The sequence below is a fragment of the Gekko japonicus genome, unplaced genomic scaffold (genome assembly GCF_001447785.1).
Source record: "Gekko japonicus isolate JY-2015 unplaced genomic scaffold, Gekko_japonicus_V1.1 scaffold353, whole genome shotgun sequence".
Classification (NCBI taxonomy): domain Eukaryota; kingdom Metazoa; phylum Chordata; class Lepidosauria; order Squamata; family Gekkonidae; genus Gekko; species Gekko japonicus.
The window spans coordinates 102,059-120,076 of record NW_015160219.1 but is presented as its reverse complement, the minus strand read 5'-3'; the positions used below and the strand labels follow the sequence as shown (position 1 = coordinate 120,076).

Below are 18,018 nucleotides of genomic sequence, written 5' to 3'. Positions count from 1 at the left end.
TAGCCAATCCTAATGAATTTCTGCTGTTGGGTGTGGCCTATTATGCTAATGAGTTCCTGCTGGGCGTGGCCAACTCGGGAGCCAGCCGGAACTCCGTTCCTGTGCGTTCCTGCCCAAAAATAGCCCTGTTAAATCAAAACTATGTTTATGGTATATAATTTTTCTCATAGTCTGAAACTATTTAGATGACTATTAGGATTAAACAGAGGGCCACACACAACCAAGGCAATGGGAAACCTTACTAGAACCAATAGAGTTTTATTTATTGTGCTATCAAGTCACAGCTGATTTATGGAGACCCCATAAGTAGGTTTATCAGATGTCCTCTCTTTTTTTGGTGTCTGTCCTCTTTTGGTCTCTTTTTAAAAAACTGATGAAAATGTCCTGTTTTTGTGTTGGAAGGTTAGCAATATTCCTAGTTAGTAGCAGTTATCACAGCTTAAATAGTAAAGGTCTTTAAAATGAGATCTGCCATAGTGATCACTTGTTTGAAATAGTCTGTCAGGAAATAAGTCTTCTTTTTTGTTTTTCAGAATATGATAATCCTAACATTCAAGGCAAGAGACATTCGGAGGTGGTTTGCCATTGCCTGGCTCTGCGTAAAGACCCTGCTATTCCTTAGTGGTCTCTTATCCAAATAATGGCCAGGGATGACCCTGCTTAGCTTTGGAGATCTGATGAGATCGAGCTAGACTGGGCTATGCAGGTCAGGTTAGGTTACACCTATCCTAAAATGTAAGTAGATCAAGTTGGGTAGCCATGTTAGTCTATCTGTAGCAGTAGAAAACAGCAAGAGTCCAGTAGCACCTTAAAGACTAACAAAATTTGTGACAGGGTATGAGCTTCCGTGAGTCACTGCTCACTTCAGTGACTCATGGAAGCTCATACCCAGCCAAAAATGTTGTCGTTTTTAAGGTACTACTGGACTCTTGTGCTTTTCTACTAAAATGTAGGTGTTATGGTAGTAAATGTATTACTTATTGCTGTTGCTAATCAGGTTTGTTTTGTCAGCCCTTGGAAAACAAATGAACGTTCATAAAGGAGTGTTAATGTAGGCTTGTTCTAATGTTTTCCAAAGGGGAAAAAAAGATCTTCTAATAGATGCAATCTATATATCTAATAGTCAAGGCGCCCCCCGCGTGTGGATATCTAAACCCGCACATCAGGGTCACCAGGGGGGCAGGGAGATTTTCCTCCACATTTGGGGCAAATCTATAAAAAACTATAGGGGGATACTTAAATCCCCCCAAAAGTAAAAGAGCGTTCCCTGCGCTCTGCAAACACTCTGCAAACTGCCTCACCGCTGGGGGGGGGGAGAAGGCTTGGCCAGCTGGCAACTATGAGCCGCTCAGCTCTCGCTGTTGCCACAGCCGCCACTGGGGGGGGAACCTTGGTGGGTCGGCCAGGCCTCACCGCCACTGCGCTAGGGGAGGGGGGAGGGAGAAGACTTTGGCGGACCAAGCTCAGGCCTCGCCACCATTGCTGTAGGGGGCAGGGAAGGTCTGGTGGGCCTGACCGCTCAGAGCCACACGGGCCTCGCTATCGAGGCCAGGCAGGGGTGGGGGAGAAGGCTCACCTGTGGTGGCTTCCTCCTCTGTGTGGAGCTCCCCCCCACGAGTATCATGGGTCACCACTTCTTGTTTCATTCTATAGTAAAAACTAATGCTTGATGTGGCCTCTCCTGCTTATTGGTTCCTGATATCAAGGCACTCCTTGTCACCTGTGGAATATTTAACCTTATCTTACTGCTAATTGATTCTAAAGAAGTGGAGTCAGAATCAGAGAAGGGCACAAACCAGGAAAATGGAGGTTTGTGGTGGTTCATGGTTTGCAAACCTCCACAGACTTTTCCATTTGCCACACCGGTTCAGGTTCATGAGGTTTGTGCAGCTTCCAAGTGGGGTGGAGAACAAAGGGCTCGCTGAACTAGCTCGCATCTATTAGTTCAGCGATGCCTTTCGCTCCTCCCCACGGAAGCCATGGCAGCTCCTGCAAGGCAACTCAGAAGCCATTCCGGGAAGTGAAGGTGGGCATTTTTAAATGCCTTCCCTTCCCTCCCTGGGTTGTGATGCCACGGCGGCACACCTCCAGGAGTAAAGGAAAAGGCAGCAGCGGGGCTTTAAAGGGTTCTCAGTGGTTGCCCTGGCCACCAGCATGTCTGGCCCACAAACCTTATTACAAACCAAACTGCCCCCCCCCAACAATGGCAGTTCATGAGGGTTCGTGAACAGCTGAACTGCCCAAAACGCAGTTCACGAACCAACACACCAGCTCAGCTCATCACAAAATTCAGTTCATAATTCAGTTTGTGCCTATCCCTAGTCAGAATTCCAATTGTTTGAGAGTTTGGAAACAGGAAGATCTGGAAGGCCTGAGTATAATCAAACAAATTCAGCTACCGTACCCATAATTTAGGTGAGGAACAGGCAAAAATACTCTTAAGACTTGCTCTTAAGGTAATTCTATTTAAGTTTTTAAAATTTAATTTACCTTTAAGTTTCAAGCTCGCTTTTAAAACATTGAGGTCTATGCTAAAGTACTTTACCTTATAGCACATTCATAAGACCCCGAATCTTCTAAAATTGCAGGAAGGAACCAAATGAAGGTTGCCCGCTGCTGAATTCGGGAATGCGGGTCTTCCAACACAGGAGTGTGATCACCAGCTCGGTACCAGGTCAAGTTGTGCTCTTCGAGCTCCAGATTTAGCATTTTGTCTGGCAAACAGTTGATAGCCAAAGGCTGGCCTTCAAGTACAAAATGCTGTAACTTGCTGCTCCAATTGTACACACTGCACTGATCTAAATAAAAACAAAGATTAAAGAGAGAATTTCAGCGGTAAATATACACTCATAAAGACCAATATGAAAGCCATGGTGTAGTGTTTAAGAGCAGCAGACTCTAGTCTGCAGATCTGGGTTCGATTCCTCACTCCTCCACACAAAGCATGCTGGGTGACCATGGGCCAGTCACTGTTCTCTCAGAACCCTCACAGCCCCATCTACCTCACAGGGTGTCCACTGTGGGGAGAGGAAGGGAAGGCAATTGTAAGCTGCTGCAAGACTCCTTAAGGTAGAGGTAAGTGTGGTATAAAAACCAACTCATCTTTATACACACACACACACACACACACAAATAGTCTTTAACTAGATAAATGTGCCTCTTTCCAGTTTGCAAACAGCATTCTTGTAAGCACAGTATCCCAAATTATGCACACTAATAGATGAATGGCAATTTTAATTTGTTTTATTTATTTCATTTATACCCCAACTATTCTCCCCAATGGGGACCCAAAGTAGCTGACATGATTCTCGGCTCCTCTGTTTTATCCTCACAACTACCCTGTGAGGTAGGTTAGACCATGATACTGGCCCAAGGTCACCCAGCAGGCTTCCAAGGCAGAGTCAGGATCCACACCTGGGTCTCCCAGATCCTCTAATCATTACACCACACTGGTTCTTTTACAGGGGCTTGGGAGCATCTCATTGCCAATGGGCTTGATGCTGTTGCCAGTGATTATTAATATTTTAGTGCAGATTGCCTTAAGGGCCAGCAATGGAGAAATCTGAAAAACGAGTCACAGCACTAACACACTTGCGCTACTATAACTGAAATACGTTCTGCTCCCAGAGCTGCTTTGCAGGAGACGCCTCCGCTCTTCTTTAGTGATGACCAGCATAGCTTTGTTGCAAGTGGAGGATAGGGGAAGAGAGTGTAGAAGGGACCAGGATCGGGACTAACAACTCTGTCGGTGCAGCCTTAAGCAAGGCTACTCAGAATCCTACTGAAGTCTGCTTAATGGCCTTACTCCCAGGAAAGTGGGTTTAGGATTGTACTGTGAGAGTGGCTGATGTGCTGGGTCTATGTACCGTGGCTCACAGCACCTGGACTTAAGGTGCTTTTCTGACACAGGAAATGATCACACCTTGCATGAAAACAGAAGCAGCCTGGTTCTATTTACGGCATGATGAAGCAGTAGTGTACCAGGTGGCATGGATTTTGTACAGAGTGCAATCAAATGTTCTGAGAGATTACACACAGTTCTAAAAGGATGAAATCAGGTATTCCAGTTTAAAAAAACCTAACAGACAGTTATGCCGTGATTATATTCCGCAGGGCCTGCAAGACGGAGCTCTTCCACCAGGCCTTTAAGTAGGAGCCGCCGCCACCACTATTACACCTCCGCCTCTTGTGCACTGTCATATTACCATCATGATTGTTTGGTTCCTACGGGGGGAGTGAGGTGCCTGGGCACGGATTGGATGATAAGATCTCAGGGAGTTGCTATGGAGCTTAAGATCTACCCATCTTGGTTAAATCTGTATTGCAAATTTGTTACTGTATTTTATTGTAATCTATTGTTTTTAAATTATGTGTTTATTGTTGTAACCTTGGCACATGGTGCCCTTGTCAGCCGCCCTGAGCCTTCAGGGTAGGGCGGGATATAAATCCAAATATAAATAAATATGAATATATATTATGCACAAAATGGTCAGGTATGTATGCAAAGGTTTTCTGTCAGTGGCACAGAGAACACTGATGCAAATAAGGTTTGTATGACTAAAACCAGTGAGTGTGTTGGGGAGCAGGGGTCCCAATCTTTCTAAAGTCCAGTAAGCAGTAGGACATGGGATAGTTCTTGACTCCGAGTCCTAAGCACCAGTACAAAGGGAACAGGTTTCACATGGAGATTTTTCTCCATTTCAGCAACTCCATTTATGTGCCTTTGTGTGTGTGTGGGGGGGGGGGGTTTAACACAATAGTGTCCTCCTTTCCTGCTCAAATCAGTCTGGGGTTTTTTTTCCCTGCTAAAAACTCCACTTTCTAAAAGATCTTTAAAAACTTTCCTGGTATGGCTCTCTTGGAATGGTCATCTTCATGTGTCCACCAGGGAAGGTACACCTTGAGTGAACAACCTTTGCATTTTTCAGTGAACTGGCTAGGTGTTCTTGAGTGTCACCAATAAAAATTGAGATTTAAAAAAAACTGGGGTCAGTAGCACTGTTATCACATTAGGCCAAAACAAGGGGCAGGTGCTCTGCTTTCCTGATGAGCATTTGAAAATTACCTGAACTACTCAGTAGCCTTCACCCCAAGTTCTTCAAGGCCAGTTAGTATTTCAGTGTAGACAACCACTCTTCAGCAATTAGTATTATCAAAGAATTCAAATATTGCTACATATGCACCAGGAAGTTAAAAAGATGGCTGGACAAGAGAGAGAGAGAGAGAGAGTGTGTGTATGTCTGAATGCATGTGTGTTTGGGGATGAAACCTGCATCTGATGTGCAAGGGAAACCAGGACTAACAAGGGTGAAAAACCAGGTTATTCTGTGCCACATGGAATCTCTGTTGCAAGAGCAAACTGAGCAATATCGCAGGGGACTGGGACCTTTTTGAACTTATGGGCACCTTTAGAATTTTGAAAGGGGGCTGTGAGCATCATCCCAAAATGGCAGCCAGAGGAGGTGGAGCCAAGCCCAAAATGGCTGCCACAGGAGGCAAAACCAAACACAATACCACCCTCCTTGCTCTGCAAAAGAATCACATGGCAACTACACTGAAACATACCATGCCACCTTATTCAGAGTCTGGCCATTCATCTGTCAAGGTCTGCATTTGGCTGGAACCACAGCCCAGCAACTAGAAAGATAGCAAGCCCAAAGGAGAAGTAGGTGGGTTTCTAGTCCTGAACTATCACCTCCCCTCATGGAACAGCCCTGCTCCCTGGATTCTAAGACTAAAACAAAGCTCCCTCTCTGCTTTGCAAAAGAAGCTCATGGGCAATAATCAGTCATGCCTGAAGGTAGAACAGAACCACACACTGGAAACGAAAAGCCAGGGGTTACCAATCCTCCAGGTGGCTCTGGCTGCTTTTGCTGCCATGGAAAACCCTTTCGTTTGAATGAAGGCAGCTGTTAACAAGCACTACTTTACAAGAGCCCTGCCAACTTTCTCACAAATTTGGTGGGCACGGGGGGAGGGGGAGCAGAATGGGAAGGAACGGAAGGTCTGTGGACTTCAGCAAATAGGAGGAACTCAGGTTCATTTAGCCATGGTATTAGACAGACTGGCTGAGCATGTCTTGCAAACCCTGGGCACTTGAAAATGCTTCAATGCTTATCAACATACCTGCTTTAATAGAAGAAAGGAAGACTGTTGTTAAACTGCAGGAGAATAACGTGGTCACTTTCATGCTGCACTAAGGAGGAAATGACATATCATCAATAATCTCTGCATTGCAGCTTGCACAATGCACATTTCAAACTCAAGTATGCATTTATTTTAAACAAGGGAATCTGAAGGGGGGAAAGGTGAAATGTGAATGCGCCACGGCATAGCCATGTCAGTGAAGGTCAAGTAAAGAACTGAGGAGAATGTTTGACCCAGTGATGAGCCAGCACTGTTATCTGTGTTCTTAGCTGAAGTCTCCAAAAGTCTGCATTCTCGTCTGACAGAGCAAACTAACTTAATGAACCTTTAACACAGTTTCTTAAACTATATTAGTCAGCAGTTTGTATTGCACTTGTAGTGTACCAAAGATAAGATAGTGATATGTTAAGAAGAAATAATATGTTAAGAAGGAAGATTGCTTTTCTGTTGTTTGAGTTAGTGCAATGTTGAGTAGGCACGCTATGATGCCTCCGTCCACTTCCCTCCCTCAGAAGCAAGATTTTCCCTCCAGTTTTCTTTCCCTTCTGTGATTGAGCCATCCTAGTTCTCTGTTTTCTTCTTTCCTGAAGAATTCTGGCTGTCCCATCCTGTCACAGTGTAATGTTTTGGCTGTTTGCTCAGTCCAGGAACCTGAGGGAAGGAACTGGTGCCCCCTTTAACTTATACAACTTAAATGGCATTTTTTATATTCCAAATTAACAAAATATTTTATTCAACACAGAGGGGAAAGGTCTGGTGAAATCAGGGGTAAAATTTCTGTGGTAACTCAATATAGATAACTCTGAGGTAAAATCACTACATGCACAGACGTTAGTTGTTATGGTTCAGGCTAATGAGAGTTTCTTAAGCTATTCAGAGTTAATTAGCCAGTTTGGTGTAGTGGTTAAGTGCGTGGACTGGGAGAACCGGGTTTGATTCCCCACTCCTCCACTTGCACCTGGCTGGATGACCTTGAGCAAGCCGTAGTACTGATAAGAGCTGTTCTTGAAAAAGAGCAGTTTCTGTCAAGAGCTCTTTCAGCCCCACCTACCTCACAGGGTGTCTGTTGTGGGGAGGGGAAGGAAAAGGAATTTTTAAGCCGCTCTGAGACACCTTTGGGTAGTGAAGGGCAGGGTATAAATCCAATATCTTCTCTCTTATTCTTCTTTAAATCTTTATATTGAGATGCTTTTATTCCAGTTTTTTCCAAACACACCAGCACACTTTCTTTGAGTATTCTCTGACTCTTTTGGTTTGCAGAAGGCTGGTACAATCTTTCCAGGACCCAAATGCCTTCTCTTGAAACATCAGTATTCATCTTGAGTGTTAACTCTTAAGGTCTCTAAAGGCAGTTTCTAACCACTCCAGATCAGGGATCTCTGCACTCTTCAGAGCTAAATCCCTGTTTTGGCTGGGTAGGGAAATTCTCCTCTCACTAGAAGATCTATCCTGTTTCTTTGGCTCGCATGAGAGTCTCCATCTAACTAAGCACTCATCCTTGCCAACTTTCCCCAGTTCTTTGTCTGTGTTAAACTAATCTCAATCAGGGCTGAATTCCAAATCTGTCAGTACTTGACTCTTCTCAGCTATGGCTGAAATCAGACTGAATTCTCAGCATCCAGTTCAGAAGTCTTTCTCTGTTCAGCTAATGCTAATCAATCAGATTACTTGGAGCAGCCCATCATTCAAGGCTCTCTGTTTCTGTGAAGAATTGAGCCTTCACAGTCCGTTAGCTGTTTGTAGAGCATGTCTAAGCTTTTAAAAAGTGCAGTCCATCACACATGCATTGATTGGTTATATCTTACTGCCATCCTGTCATGTTAAACTTACTATAAGAACCAAAGATTAACAATGTAACAGTGTCAGTGTCTTGAACGTTCTTAGGAATAGATGCTTTCCTTGATCATGGTCAATCAATAAAGAGATGACTTTCTACTGTAGTTGTTAGTAGTGGTTTGGACCCCTTCTTTGAACTCTGGGTAAAATTTGTAACTTCCCTGTCAAATCAGCCATTAACGCAACATTATCTGCCCATCCTTGGCATACACCTTCACCTTCTCTGACTGTGAAAAAGGTGAATGCAACGTTCAGATCATATTTCAAAATGTACAACAGGTCTTCTAATGTACACCCTTGAAGAGTGTGTGGGAATGTTAATTAAGCTGTAAAACACCCACTACTATCATGGAATCTATGAAGTGCTCAGCTGCACTGAACAAAACGAAACAAAAGCACGTATTCAAGTCCCCCAGAACCAAAAGCCTATGGAAAGCCAATGCCAACTCCGACACCGGCCCTGGTCACACGGCAAAGTTGCCGCGGGAGAGGCACGGATGGTGGGCAGATTATCCAGGCGCGATCACACCCCAACATCTGAGAAGTGGAGCGCACCCGTGGCTTACCACCGACAATGTGCGTTAAAAAACTAGTACCTCCAAGGTACTAGTAAACATTTGCCACGGACTGCCTCCAGACGCCCATGGTGTGATCGCGCCGGTGCGCAGCATTCCCCTCCGGTCCCTCATTTACCCGCCAGCGCCGAGGGAAGGACCCATGGTGTGCCACCAGCACGTCTGATTGCGTAATCACGGATCAAACTGCGCCGGGCAATTAGCCACGCCTCCCCCCCCCGCGATATCCAGCCCATGTGACCGGGGCCACCGTTTCTACAAGCTCAGTCAAGCAGGTCCGTTGTGAAGCAAGATGGATGGGTGCAACACCAACGGAATATCTAGTTTCTTCCTGGCTTCCATACTAGGATCAGATGCATACAACTCCTTAGCTCATCCATCTGACTATCTTTGCAGATGCCATGCTACCACCTCCTCATCAGAGTATCCAACTGGAATCTGTTGAACCAGCATGACATCTTCTGTCCCCTCCAATGCATTATCTAGCCAGACCCCAGTGATACATTCCAGATCAATGATTAAATGATGTATTACAGCAGTTATTTATCACCAACCTGAAATCAATAACTATAACCTGAAAAGAGAAGAGACAAGATTTGGCACCATATCCTGAGAGTCAGTTTGGTGTAGTAGTTAAGTGCGTGGACTCTAATCTGGGAGAACCGGGTTTGATTCCCCACTCCTCCACCTGCACCTGCTGGATGACCTTGGGCAAACCACAGTTTTGGCACAGCTGTTCTTGAAAAAAGAGCAGTTTCTGTCAGAGCTGTCTCAGCCCCACCTACCTCACAGGGTGCCTGTTGTTGGGAGGGGAAGGGAAAGGAGTTTGTAAACCGCTCTGATACTCCTTCGGATAGTGAAGGGCGGGGTATAAATCCAATCTCCTCCTCCTCCTTCTTCTGTGTCCCATGGACTTAGGAACTGGCAAGATGGAGCACAACAGCACTCAAATGTTTAATCCCAGATATCTTTGGTCTAACTGCTTGAACCTAACATCGTATTTGCCCTTTCCTACCCCTGTTTTGATAGTACCCCTGCAAGTGCCTACTTCAGTTTCCAAAGCAGCAAAGCACATTTAAACACAAACTGGTACAAACTAAAACAACTTCTGCACAACCATAACATTCTATGCACTCATGACCGCACCAGTGTGGAGCACTATGGTTCCAACTATACAAACGGGGTTCCCTCACAGTCTCTTACCTGAAAGTTACCACCACCCAGTGGCCGGAGGATGTCTAGGTGCAGAAGTGGGAAAGGAAGGGTCTGGCCTGCATCTACCTTCATCTCCTGCTCCAGCCTAACAGCTGCTCAGTCTATAATTGTCCCACCTGGCAATCTCCTACCACACCTGAAGGCTAGTCCTCTGGTGTGGTCCCAGCACCAGCGGCACTGCCACCAGCATGTGTACTTAGCTGGGTTAGGGCTAGGACTGCCAACTCCATCTTGGAAAATTCCTGGCACTATGAGGGCAGTGCCTGGGGAGGGTGGAGTTCCAGGAGATGAGGGAGCTCAGTGGGGTACAATACCATAGAGTCTACCCTCCAAAGCAGACATTTGCTCCAGGAGAACAGATCCTTATAGTCTGGACATCAGCTGTTATTCTGGGAGAACTCCAATCCCCCCCCCCGCACCCTGGAGGCTGGCAATCCTAATTAGGACACACGCTGTCTTTACATGTATCCCAAAGAAAACAAGATTCTGGACAATTACAGGGCTGCTGACATGCAAAGCACCGCTGACCTTCATCGGCAGACAGAGAGCTGGTCTGGCTAGTGCGGACTCTTCCCATAGCAGGTGACTAGAGACCTCGCCCTTTTCGTGCTGAGGCTCCCACTCCTGCCTAACCATAAGCTTCTTTTAGGTTGCTTTCATCATCTCTGTGGAAAGCCTGAGAGAACTGCTCTTGAGAGAACAGCTCGGAGAAAACTGTGACTGGCCCAAGGTCATCCCAGCTGGCTGCATGTGGAGGAGTGGGGAATCAAACCCGGTTCTCCAGATTAGAGTCTGCTGCCCTTAACCACTACACCAAACTGGCTTTGGAAAGCTGGAAAAGCAGGATATAAATGTTTAAATAAATAACTAAATAAATAAAACTGAAACTTCAGCAAGACGCAGTACGGATGTTTGTGTGTGAGAGAGAAAACCGCCACTGCTGGCCAGCACTTCAGCCAAAACAAGAGTTCACGTTGGCAGTGTCAGAAACCAATCGTGATGGCAGCCAGCAGAGTGTGTAGCTTTTCTACCTTAGCGGCAACCTTGCAACACTTTCTAACTGGCATACACTTGTCACACAACAGGGAGCGGTGGCGCAGGCAGTTAAACGCCTGAGGTAACAACACTGAACATGAGCTCCCGGCCCTAGTCCCAGCTCCTGCCCACCCAGCGGTTCAAAAGCGCAATAAGCATAATGCGAGTAGATAAATTGGGTACCTGCCTTAGATGGCAGGGGGCACCCTCCTCCTCCTTGTGGGGGTGTGCCGCGGCGGCGGAACAACGGAGCGGTTGGCGAGCGAAGCGGCGGAGCGATCAGCAAGCAGCCCTGGCAATCTAGTGACGTTGAGCGACGGAGACTGGGCGGAGGCGGAGTCATGGAGGCGCGGGGGCGTGACGGCGCGGCAGAGCCAGCAGGACACAGCCGAAGCTGTGGCTGGCGCGTGGCCGCGCCCCAGGATAAAAGCCCGCCAGAGGAAGTCGCTGGAAGCAAGACCCGTCCCAAAGGAAGCAAGACCCGCCCCAAGGCGCCAGGAGGTTGACCGCCAAGAAGAACACCTGAAGCCCGCTGGAAAGAGCCAACAAGAGCTGCCTGGGTGCTGGTAGGCAAACACTTCCCCCAGTTAATGTGGCCCTAGGTAGGAAATAAAAATCGGGGTTCGAGCGGTATATAAACTGAAAGTTAAATAAATAAAATAAAAAATAAACACAAGGTATTGATTCATCTAATGAGCAAGACTAGCCTGGCTTCAAGAGTTATAGAAATGACAGAGGGCCAAGGGGGGACAAGTACCTGCAAGCCGACTCAGTACTAGGAGTTAAATTAAAATATAAAAGGGGGGGGGAGGATTTCACCTTAAAATACTAGAAAACGACAGTGGGGTAGAATCAGCAAAACTGGGTGGATTCTTACTCAGCTGACACTTGGAGAGAAAGTGTTTCAGCTCAAGGGACTGGGGATGGTGGAAAGGGCTGTCAAGTCGTAGCCGGCTCACGGCAACCCCGTAGGGTTTTCAAGGCAAGAGACATCCGGAGGTGGTTTGCCGATGCCTGCCTCTGTGTCGTCACCCTGGACTTCCTTGGCGGTCTCCCATCCAAACACTAGCCAGGGCCGACCCCGTTTAGCTTCCGCTATCTGACACAACCAGGCTAGCCCGGGCAATCCCTATCATTCCAAAACTGTAGTAAGCCTGAGGCGTTGGGAGAGGGTTTGCGCAACTTAAAACCAGCCTAACCAGCTCTGTTCAAAACTTCACATTTCCCTTTCACTTCAGTCATTGGGCCAAATCACACACTACACATGTAACCTTGCCCCAGCTATCCCTTTTTAAAGTGGAGAAGCCGGTTCTGAAGAGGTGACTGGAACTGGAGAGGAAGGGGGTGCTTTCCCCCACTCTACAATTTCCTTACTTCAAATTGTCACCTTCTAGCCAGCCCCCACCCCAACTGGGTTGCAAAGACAAGGGCATGCACACACCCTCTCCTCTGCCAAAACATCAATAAAAAATTAATGGCAGATGTGCACTCCGGCACTGGAGAGAGACAGTATGCACCTCTGCAACAGCCAGAGAGGGGGCAGCTAGGCACCGCTATGGGGAAAATGAAGAGGGGGGGAACCCACTGGCAGTTGCCACTTTTTCCTCTTTATTCTTAAGGACCTGGTGATTAAGACCTTTCTTGAAAAAGCAAAAAAATTTAAAACCTTTAAAATGTTAGTAAAATGGCCCAAGGGAGAAGGAAAGTGTCATTATCACCACTGATATCTTTAGACAAGTGGGAAGCTCAGGTTCTGAAGAGGTGACTGGAACTGGAGAGGAAGGGGGTGCTTTCCCCCACTCCACAATTTCCTTACTTCAAATTGTCACCTTCTAGCCAGCCCCCACCCCAACTGGGTTGCAAAGACAAGGGCACGCACGCACCCTCTTCTCTGCCAAAACATCAATAAAAAAATTAATGGCAGATGTGCACTCCGGCACTGGAGAGAGACAGTATGCACCTCTGCAACAGCCAGAGAGGGGGCAGCTAGGCACCGCTATGGGAAAAATGAAGAGGGGGGAAACCCACTGGCAGTTGCCACCTTTTCCTCTTTATTCTTAAGGACCTGGTGACTATTAAGATTAAGAAAATTAAAACTTTAAAAATGTTAGTAAAATGGCCCAAGGGAGGAGGAAAGTGTCGTTATCACCACCAATATCTTTAGACAAGTGGGACGCTCGTGCAATCATGTTCCACTCATCACTTCCGATTGCAACAGGCATGCTAAGAGTCACCCAGGAATAACTGCACTTCTCTCCAGCACCAGCACTCCATAGATTTTAGTAGCTGGAATACGACGTTTTTGCCAGAAGAGAAGGGCTTCCTTGGGAAAAAAGAGATCTGCGCACTTAGTGTGCAAAATATGCCCAGCTGGAGCCACAGTGCCCTAGCTAAGAGTACTCACAATGAAAAAATGGGAGGGGGGACCCCGCCTATCATTTCCTCTGGGGGAGAACAGGATGGTTCCATTCCATCAATTCCCCCGTTCTATGGCAGACTTCCAAATCCCTTCTCACACTGCTCCTGGGGCTCCCCTGCCCTTGAGGAGCAGCATATCAGGGGGCCACTGAGGGTTGAGGGAGACGGGAGGCAAAAGTCACTCTACTCCTTCCATCTTTGGAGATTTTTGGTGGGATCCAAGTTGAAGGTGAGATGAGCCAGTGCAGTGGCTAGAGTGTTAAGACTTGGATCTGGAAGATCCAGGTTTGATTCTCCACTCTGCCATGAAGGCTGCTTGGTGACCTTAGGTCCCTAACTCTGTCAGCCAACCTACCTCCTTTGGAGGTTGAATGGCCATTCCTGCAGTTCAGCGTCTTAACCACTTTGAATGGATGGTTCCATTCCATCAATTCCCCTGTTCTATGTCAGTCTTCCAAATCTCTTCTCACACTGCTCCTGGGGCTCCCCTACCCGAGGAGCAACATATCAGGGGGCCACTGTGGGTTGTGGGAGACGGGAGGCAAAAGTCACTCTACCCCTTCCATCTTTGGAGAGTTTTAGTGGGATGAGCCAGTGCAGTGGCTAGAGTTTTAGACTTTGATCTGGAAGATCCAGGTTTGATCCTCCACTCTGCCATGAAGGCTGCTTGGTGACCTTAGGTCACTAACTGTCAGCCAACCTACCTCCTTTGGAGGTTGGATGGCCATTTGACAGCAATGCTGATTGTGTGAATTTAGGCAGATTATGAGAGGGAGGGCAGGGAGGGTTGCATCAGTGCTTAGTTCTTGTGGCCCTTTCTTACACGCCCAGGGAAATGCTGATTGCCACTTGCAATCTTTCTCCAGGCCAGCTTGGCCAGGGATCCTGGAGGTTTTTTGTCATCTTCTGGGTGTAGAACAGTGGTCACTGAGGGTGTGGAGGGGGAGGTATTTGTGAATTTCCTGCAGGGAATTGTGCAGGAGGTTGGACTAGATGACCCTGGAGGTCCCTTCCAACTCTATGATTCTACCTCAGGGTTCTTATGGAACTAAAATGGGGGAAGGAGTTCCTCTGAAGGAATGATGGGATAAAAATGGGCTGTGATGGAAGTACTGCAGGAGCTGAGCAAGGAGAAGGCCAAGAAGGACAACAGCTACGTAATCCTTAACCTTCTCAGGCTCAATAGCTTAATTTTTTTAAATGAGAGACGATAATTCCTAGTTATTTGGAGGAAAGATAGAGCACAGACCTAGCAGCTCAGTGGGATTAGGGGCTACTTTAGTGAGGAAATGGAAAAGTCTTTTTTGAACTATGCAGGTATTTCAGGAGTGAAATATGGAATTCATACTCAGTTCTGTTAGGTCAACACTGGTGAAGGGGCTGCCGAGATACCAGATGAGACAGACCAACGTTATGGTTAACATTTTTGTTGTTGTTCAGTCGCACAGTCGAGTCCAACTCTTCGCGACCCCATGGACCAGATCCCGCCAGGCCTTCCTGTCTTCCACCGTCCTCTGAAGTTTGCTCAATTTCATGTTCGTTGCCTCTATGACACTGTCTAACCATCTCATCCTTTGCCGTCCCCGTCTTCTTTGACCTTCAATCTTTCCCAGCATCAGGGTCTTCTCCAGTGAGTGCTCCCTTCTCAATCCCTCCACTTCAAAGAAGATGCTACTGTAAGGTCACTTCCATGCTTGAGACAGTTGGAGCATCTTAGTTACTCTCAACATTCCACAATTAAGGATACTTCTGCCCATCACTCTCCAATTTTGACATATTTCTTTCTTTCAGTATGTTTCCCCCCCTCCTCCAGAATTAAAACCAAACAAATGGTAAGCTTGTTATTCCTGTTTGGTCCCGGAATCTGTTAAACATCTTCATTATGCTGTAGGCTAATTTACTACTCACTACATGTATGGACTGGTAACTTCCATGCACACAAAAGCTTATAGCTTGAATAAAACTTTGCCGGTCTTAAAGGTGCCACTGAGCTCAAGCTTTGTTCAGCTGCTGCATACCAATACCGCTACCCCACCCCACTCCACCCCGGTCAATCTGCCACTATGGTTAACTATGGCTACGACTAGAACACGTCGCACAGCGACTAAAGCGACGAATGCCCCTCGCCTCTGGGCACGTGCAGAGTCCTGGGTCCCGACGACCTACACGTCAGGAGGACAGTAGCCTGTGGGGCTGATGTTCAAACCGAGCGCGCAGTTGCTTGGCTCCACGGTTTAAACCAGGCGCCGAGCCCGTGCAGCCTTGCCTGGGAAAACTCTTTTTACCTTATGGGAAAGCCCGCGCGTTGGCATCTCACGCCCAGCCCAAGAAGGTGTTGGAGTTGCGGAGAAGGCGGCATTTCAACGGGTGCAACTTTGCCCATCTCGATGCAGCAGCCACACTTCACGAGATTCACGAAGAAATCTCCCATCTACTCCCAAGTGACCGTCCCTTGCTGCAGCCTGTCCACACACACCAATCCCTGAACAGCCGCGGATTCGCCCTACCCCTCGCCCAGCAAAGTAAACTGCCTTTGAATCTGTTGCATAACTGCTGGGAAAACAAGGGGGGCGGCTTGTCCAGCACAAAAAAAAGCGGTGCCGCCCGGTGCCTTTCTTCGCGCGTCTATTAATGGAACGGGAAAACAAGGCTGGACAGGAGACCCTCGTCCCGCCATTCCCCTCTGCCTACCTTGGGCTAAATAATTTCCCCAGCAACCCTGGAAAGTCGGAAGGCAGACTCCGCGGCGGGGAATCCTCCGGTGGGCTCTCTGCAGCCTGACGCGGAGCCATTCACGTGGGTGGCGATGGCGGCCGTTTATCTAGCGCCCCTTCCCGGGCGAAAGGATTCTCGGCGGGCGCCGCCCACGATTCTTCCCCGGGTCCCTACATGTTGGGCGTGTACTTGCAAGCGTGGGGAAGAAGCTGACACATCGACGCCGCGCGCCTCAGAGCCCGGGGCATTTTGCTCCCTCCCAGTGTATTTCAGGCCGCGTGCGGGTCCTGCTTGAGACACATCCTATAAGGAGGCCTTTCAGTGGGACCAAAGTTCTTTTAAATCATATTTCAGGCGCTTGGCCTTGGCTTTTTGAAAAATTAAGATGCCACTTTCTGAAGCGAAGAATAGTTGCGCAACACCGTAGGGTCATGGTGGCTCAAGTGGAAGAGCCTCTGCTTTGCATACTGAAGGCGGCTGCAGGTTCAAACCCTGGCATCTCCAGTTAAAAGGACCTGAGAGTAGGTGATGTGAAAGTTCTCCCAGGCTCTGGAGAGCCCCCCCCCTCCAGTCTGAGTAGATAATACTGACCTTAATGGATCAATGGCCTGATTCAGTATAAGCTGGCCCCTAGCTACAGAGCGGCGATTGGAGGCTCTGCCCAGCAACAGACGACCTACAAGTCTCCTTAAAAGGCCAGCCCCCTTCCTTAAAGCCCCCCCTACTTCTTCCGAAAAGGAGCACACTGCATCCCTTTAAATGCTTCTGAGAAGAAGGGGGTGGTGTGTGCCCTTTTACCTCCCTCCTTCAAGATTTAAAGGGCCCTCCAGATGATCTGCAGACCAGGTGCTCCCAGCTGATCAGCTGAAGGGCCCTTTAAATCTTGCAGGGGGGGGGGAGAGGGGTGTGCTTCACACACACACCCCATTATGGCAAATAAGGGCAGCCACACCATAAAAAAAGTTTGCCCCACAACCCACAAAATCCTGGCTATGGGCCTGAGTATAAGGCAGCTTCATGACTCACAATGGACTGGTGGCAACACCCCATGAAGGCCAGGGATGAGCTGAGGTGACTTGCCATTGCCTTCCTCCGCAGCCCCAGTGTTCCTTGGTCGTCTCCCAACCCAGGACTGACTGGCCAACCCTGCTGAGCTTCCAAGCTCTGACAAGATCAGGCTAGTCTACCCTGGTAGGGCTATTATTAAAGGTGTGCAGCAGCTGGATTAGAGTTGAATTACAGCAGCAGACTGTTGCCATTAAAAAAATCTGGCATAAAGCCTGTTTTCCAATGTGTGAGGGGAAATGCTGCCTTTAATTAAGTTTGTGGAGCCTCTGTAGTTGCTAAATGCCCAGACCACACCAATATGGGGTTGAATTAATATCCAGCACATCCTTGGGGGAAAGTTATTAATTCGCCTTAGTAATCAAAATTGATGGACTCTGAGTATTCAGAAGCAGATACCAGTTCTACAAGTTTCCCGGGACTTAAACAAGCCTGCGTAATTAAAAAAAACCTCTGGAATAAAGTAGCCTGGTTACACAAGCTGGGAGCCTGAAGCTACTAAGCTAGGAAATAATTCCTGATCAACTGGATATAAAACTAACACTAACTTCTGATTCTGAAGTCTTCCAATTCAAACATAATGCATTGTTTAAAAACACCCAAAAAAGCCCTTTGAAACACATTCTTACATTTTTAATAAAGTGTATGCATGGATGATACAGAACTGGTCACAGCTGTGGTTAAGTGCAGCATGACTGTTCATGGCAACTGCTTGGAAAACAAGTTCTATATTACTAATAATAGAATAGTAGGAGAAGATCTGCAGTGTTGCATTTGGGGGGATTTCCCCTCACTAAAATGACATTGTAAAACAGAATTTGTTTGAAACGGGATCCTGCGTATAGAGCATTGGAACACAAGCATCTAGTATTCTGTAAGATCTTATGTAGCATTGTTCTTTGATTTAGAGATGACAATGAAGACATACACAGATGCACACACAGAAAAAAGTCCTGCATACCCTTGTGAAGGGCAAAACCGTAGGGACATGACAGGTAATTCCTCAGGCAAG

The 18,018-nt window shown here is 47.3% G+C and overlaps 1 protein-coding gene across 1 annotated transcript in view; it reads right to left on the bottom strand.

The window, feature by feature from the left end:
* Positions 1 to 16,050, bottom strand: part of LOC107110145 (interleukin-1 receptor-like 2) — a 34,907-nt gene extending 18,857 nt beyond the window's left edge. Inside the window, exons 1-3 of the mRNA XM_015410881.1 lie at positions 15,918 to 16,050; positions 6,127 to 6,196; positions 2,546 to 2,798 (exon numbers count right to left, since the gene is read on the bottom strand). Coding sequence (XP_015266367.1) covers positions 2,546 to 2,798; positions 6,127 to 6,190 — 317 coding nt within the window. The 5' untranslated portion in view covers positions 6,191 to 6,196; positions 15,918 to 16,050. The remainder of the gene's footprint in view (positions 1 to 2,545; positions 2,799 to 6,126; positions 6,197 to 15,917) is intronic.
* Positions 16,051 to 18,018: the final 1,968 nt, after the last annotated feature.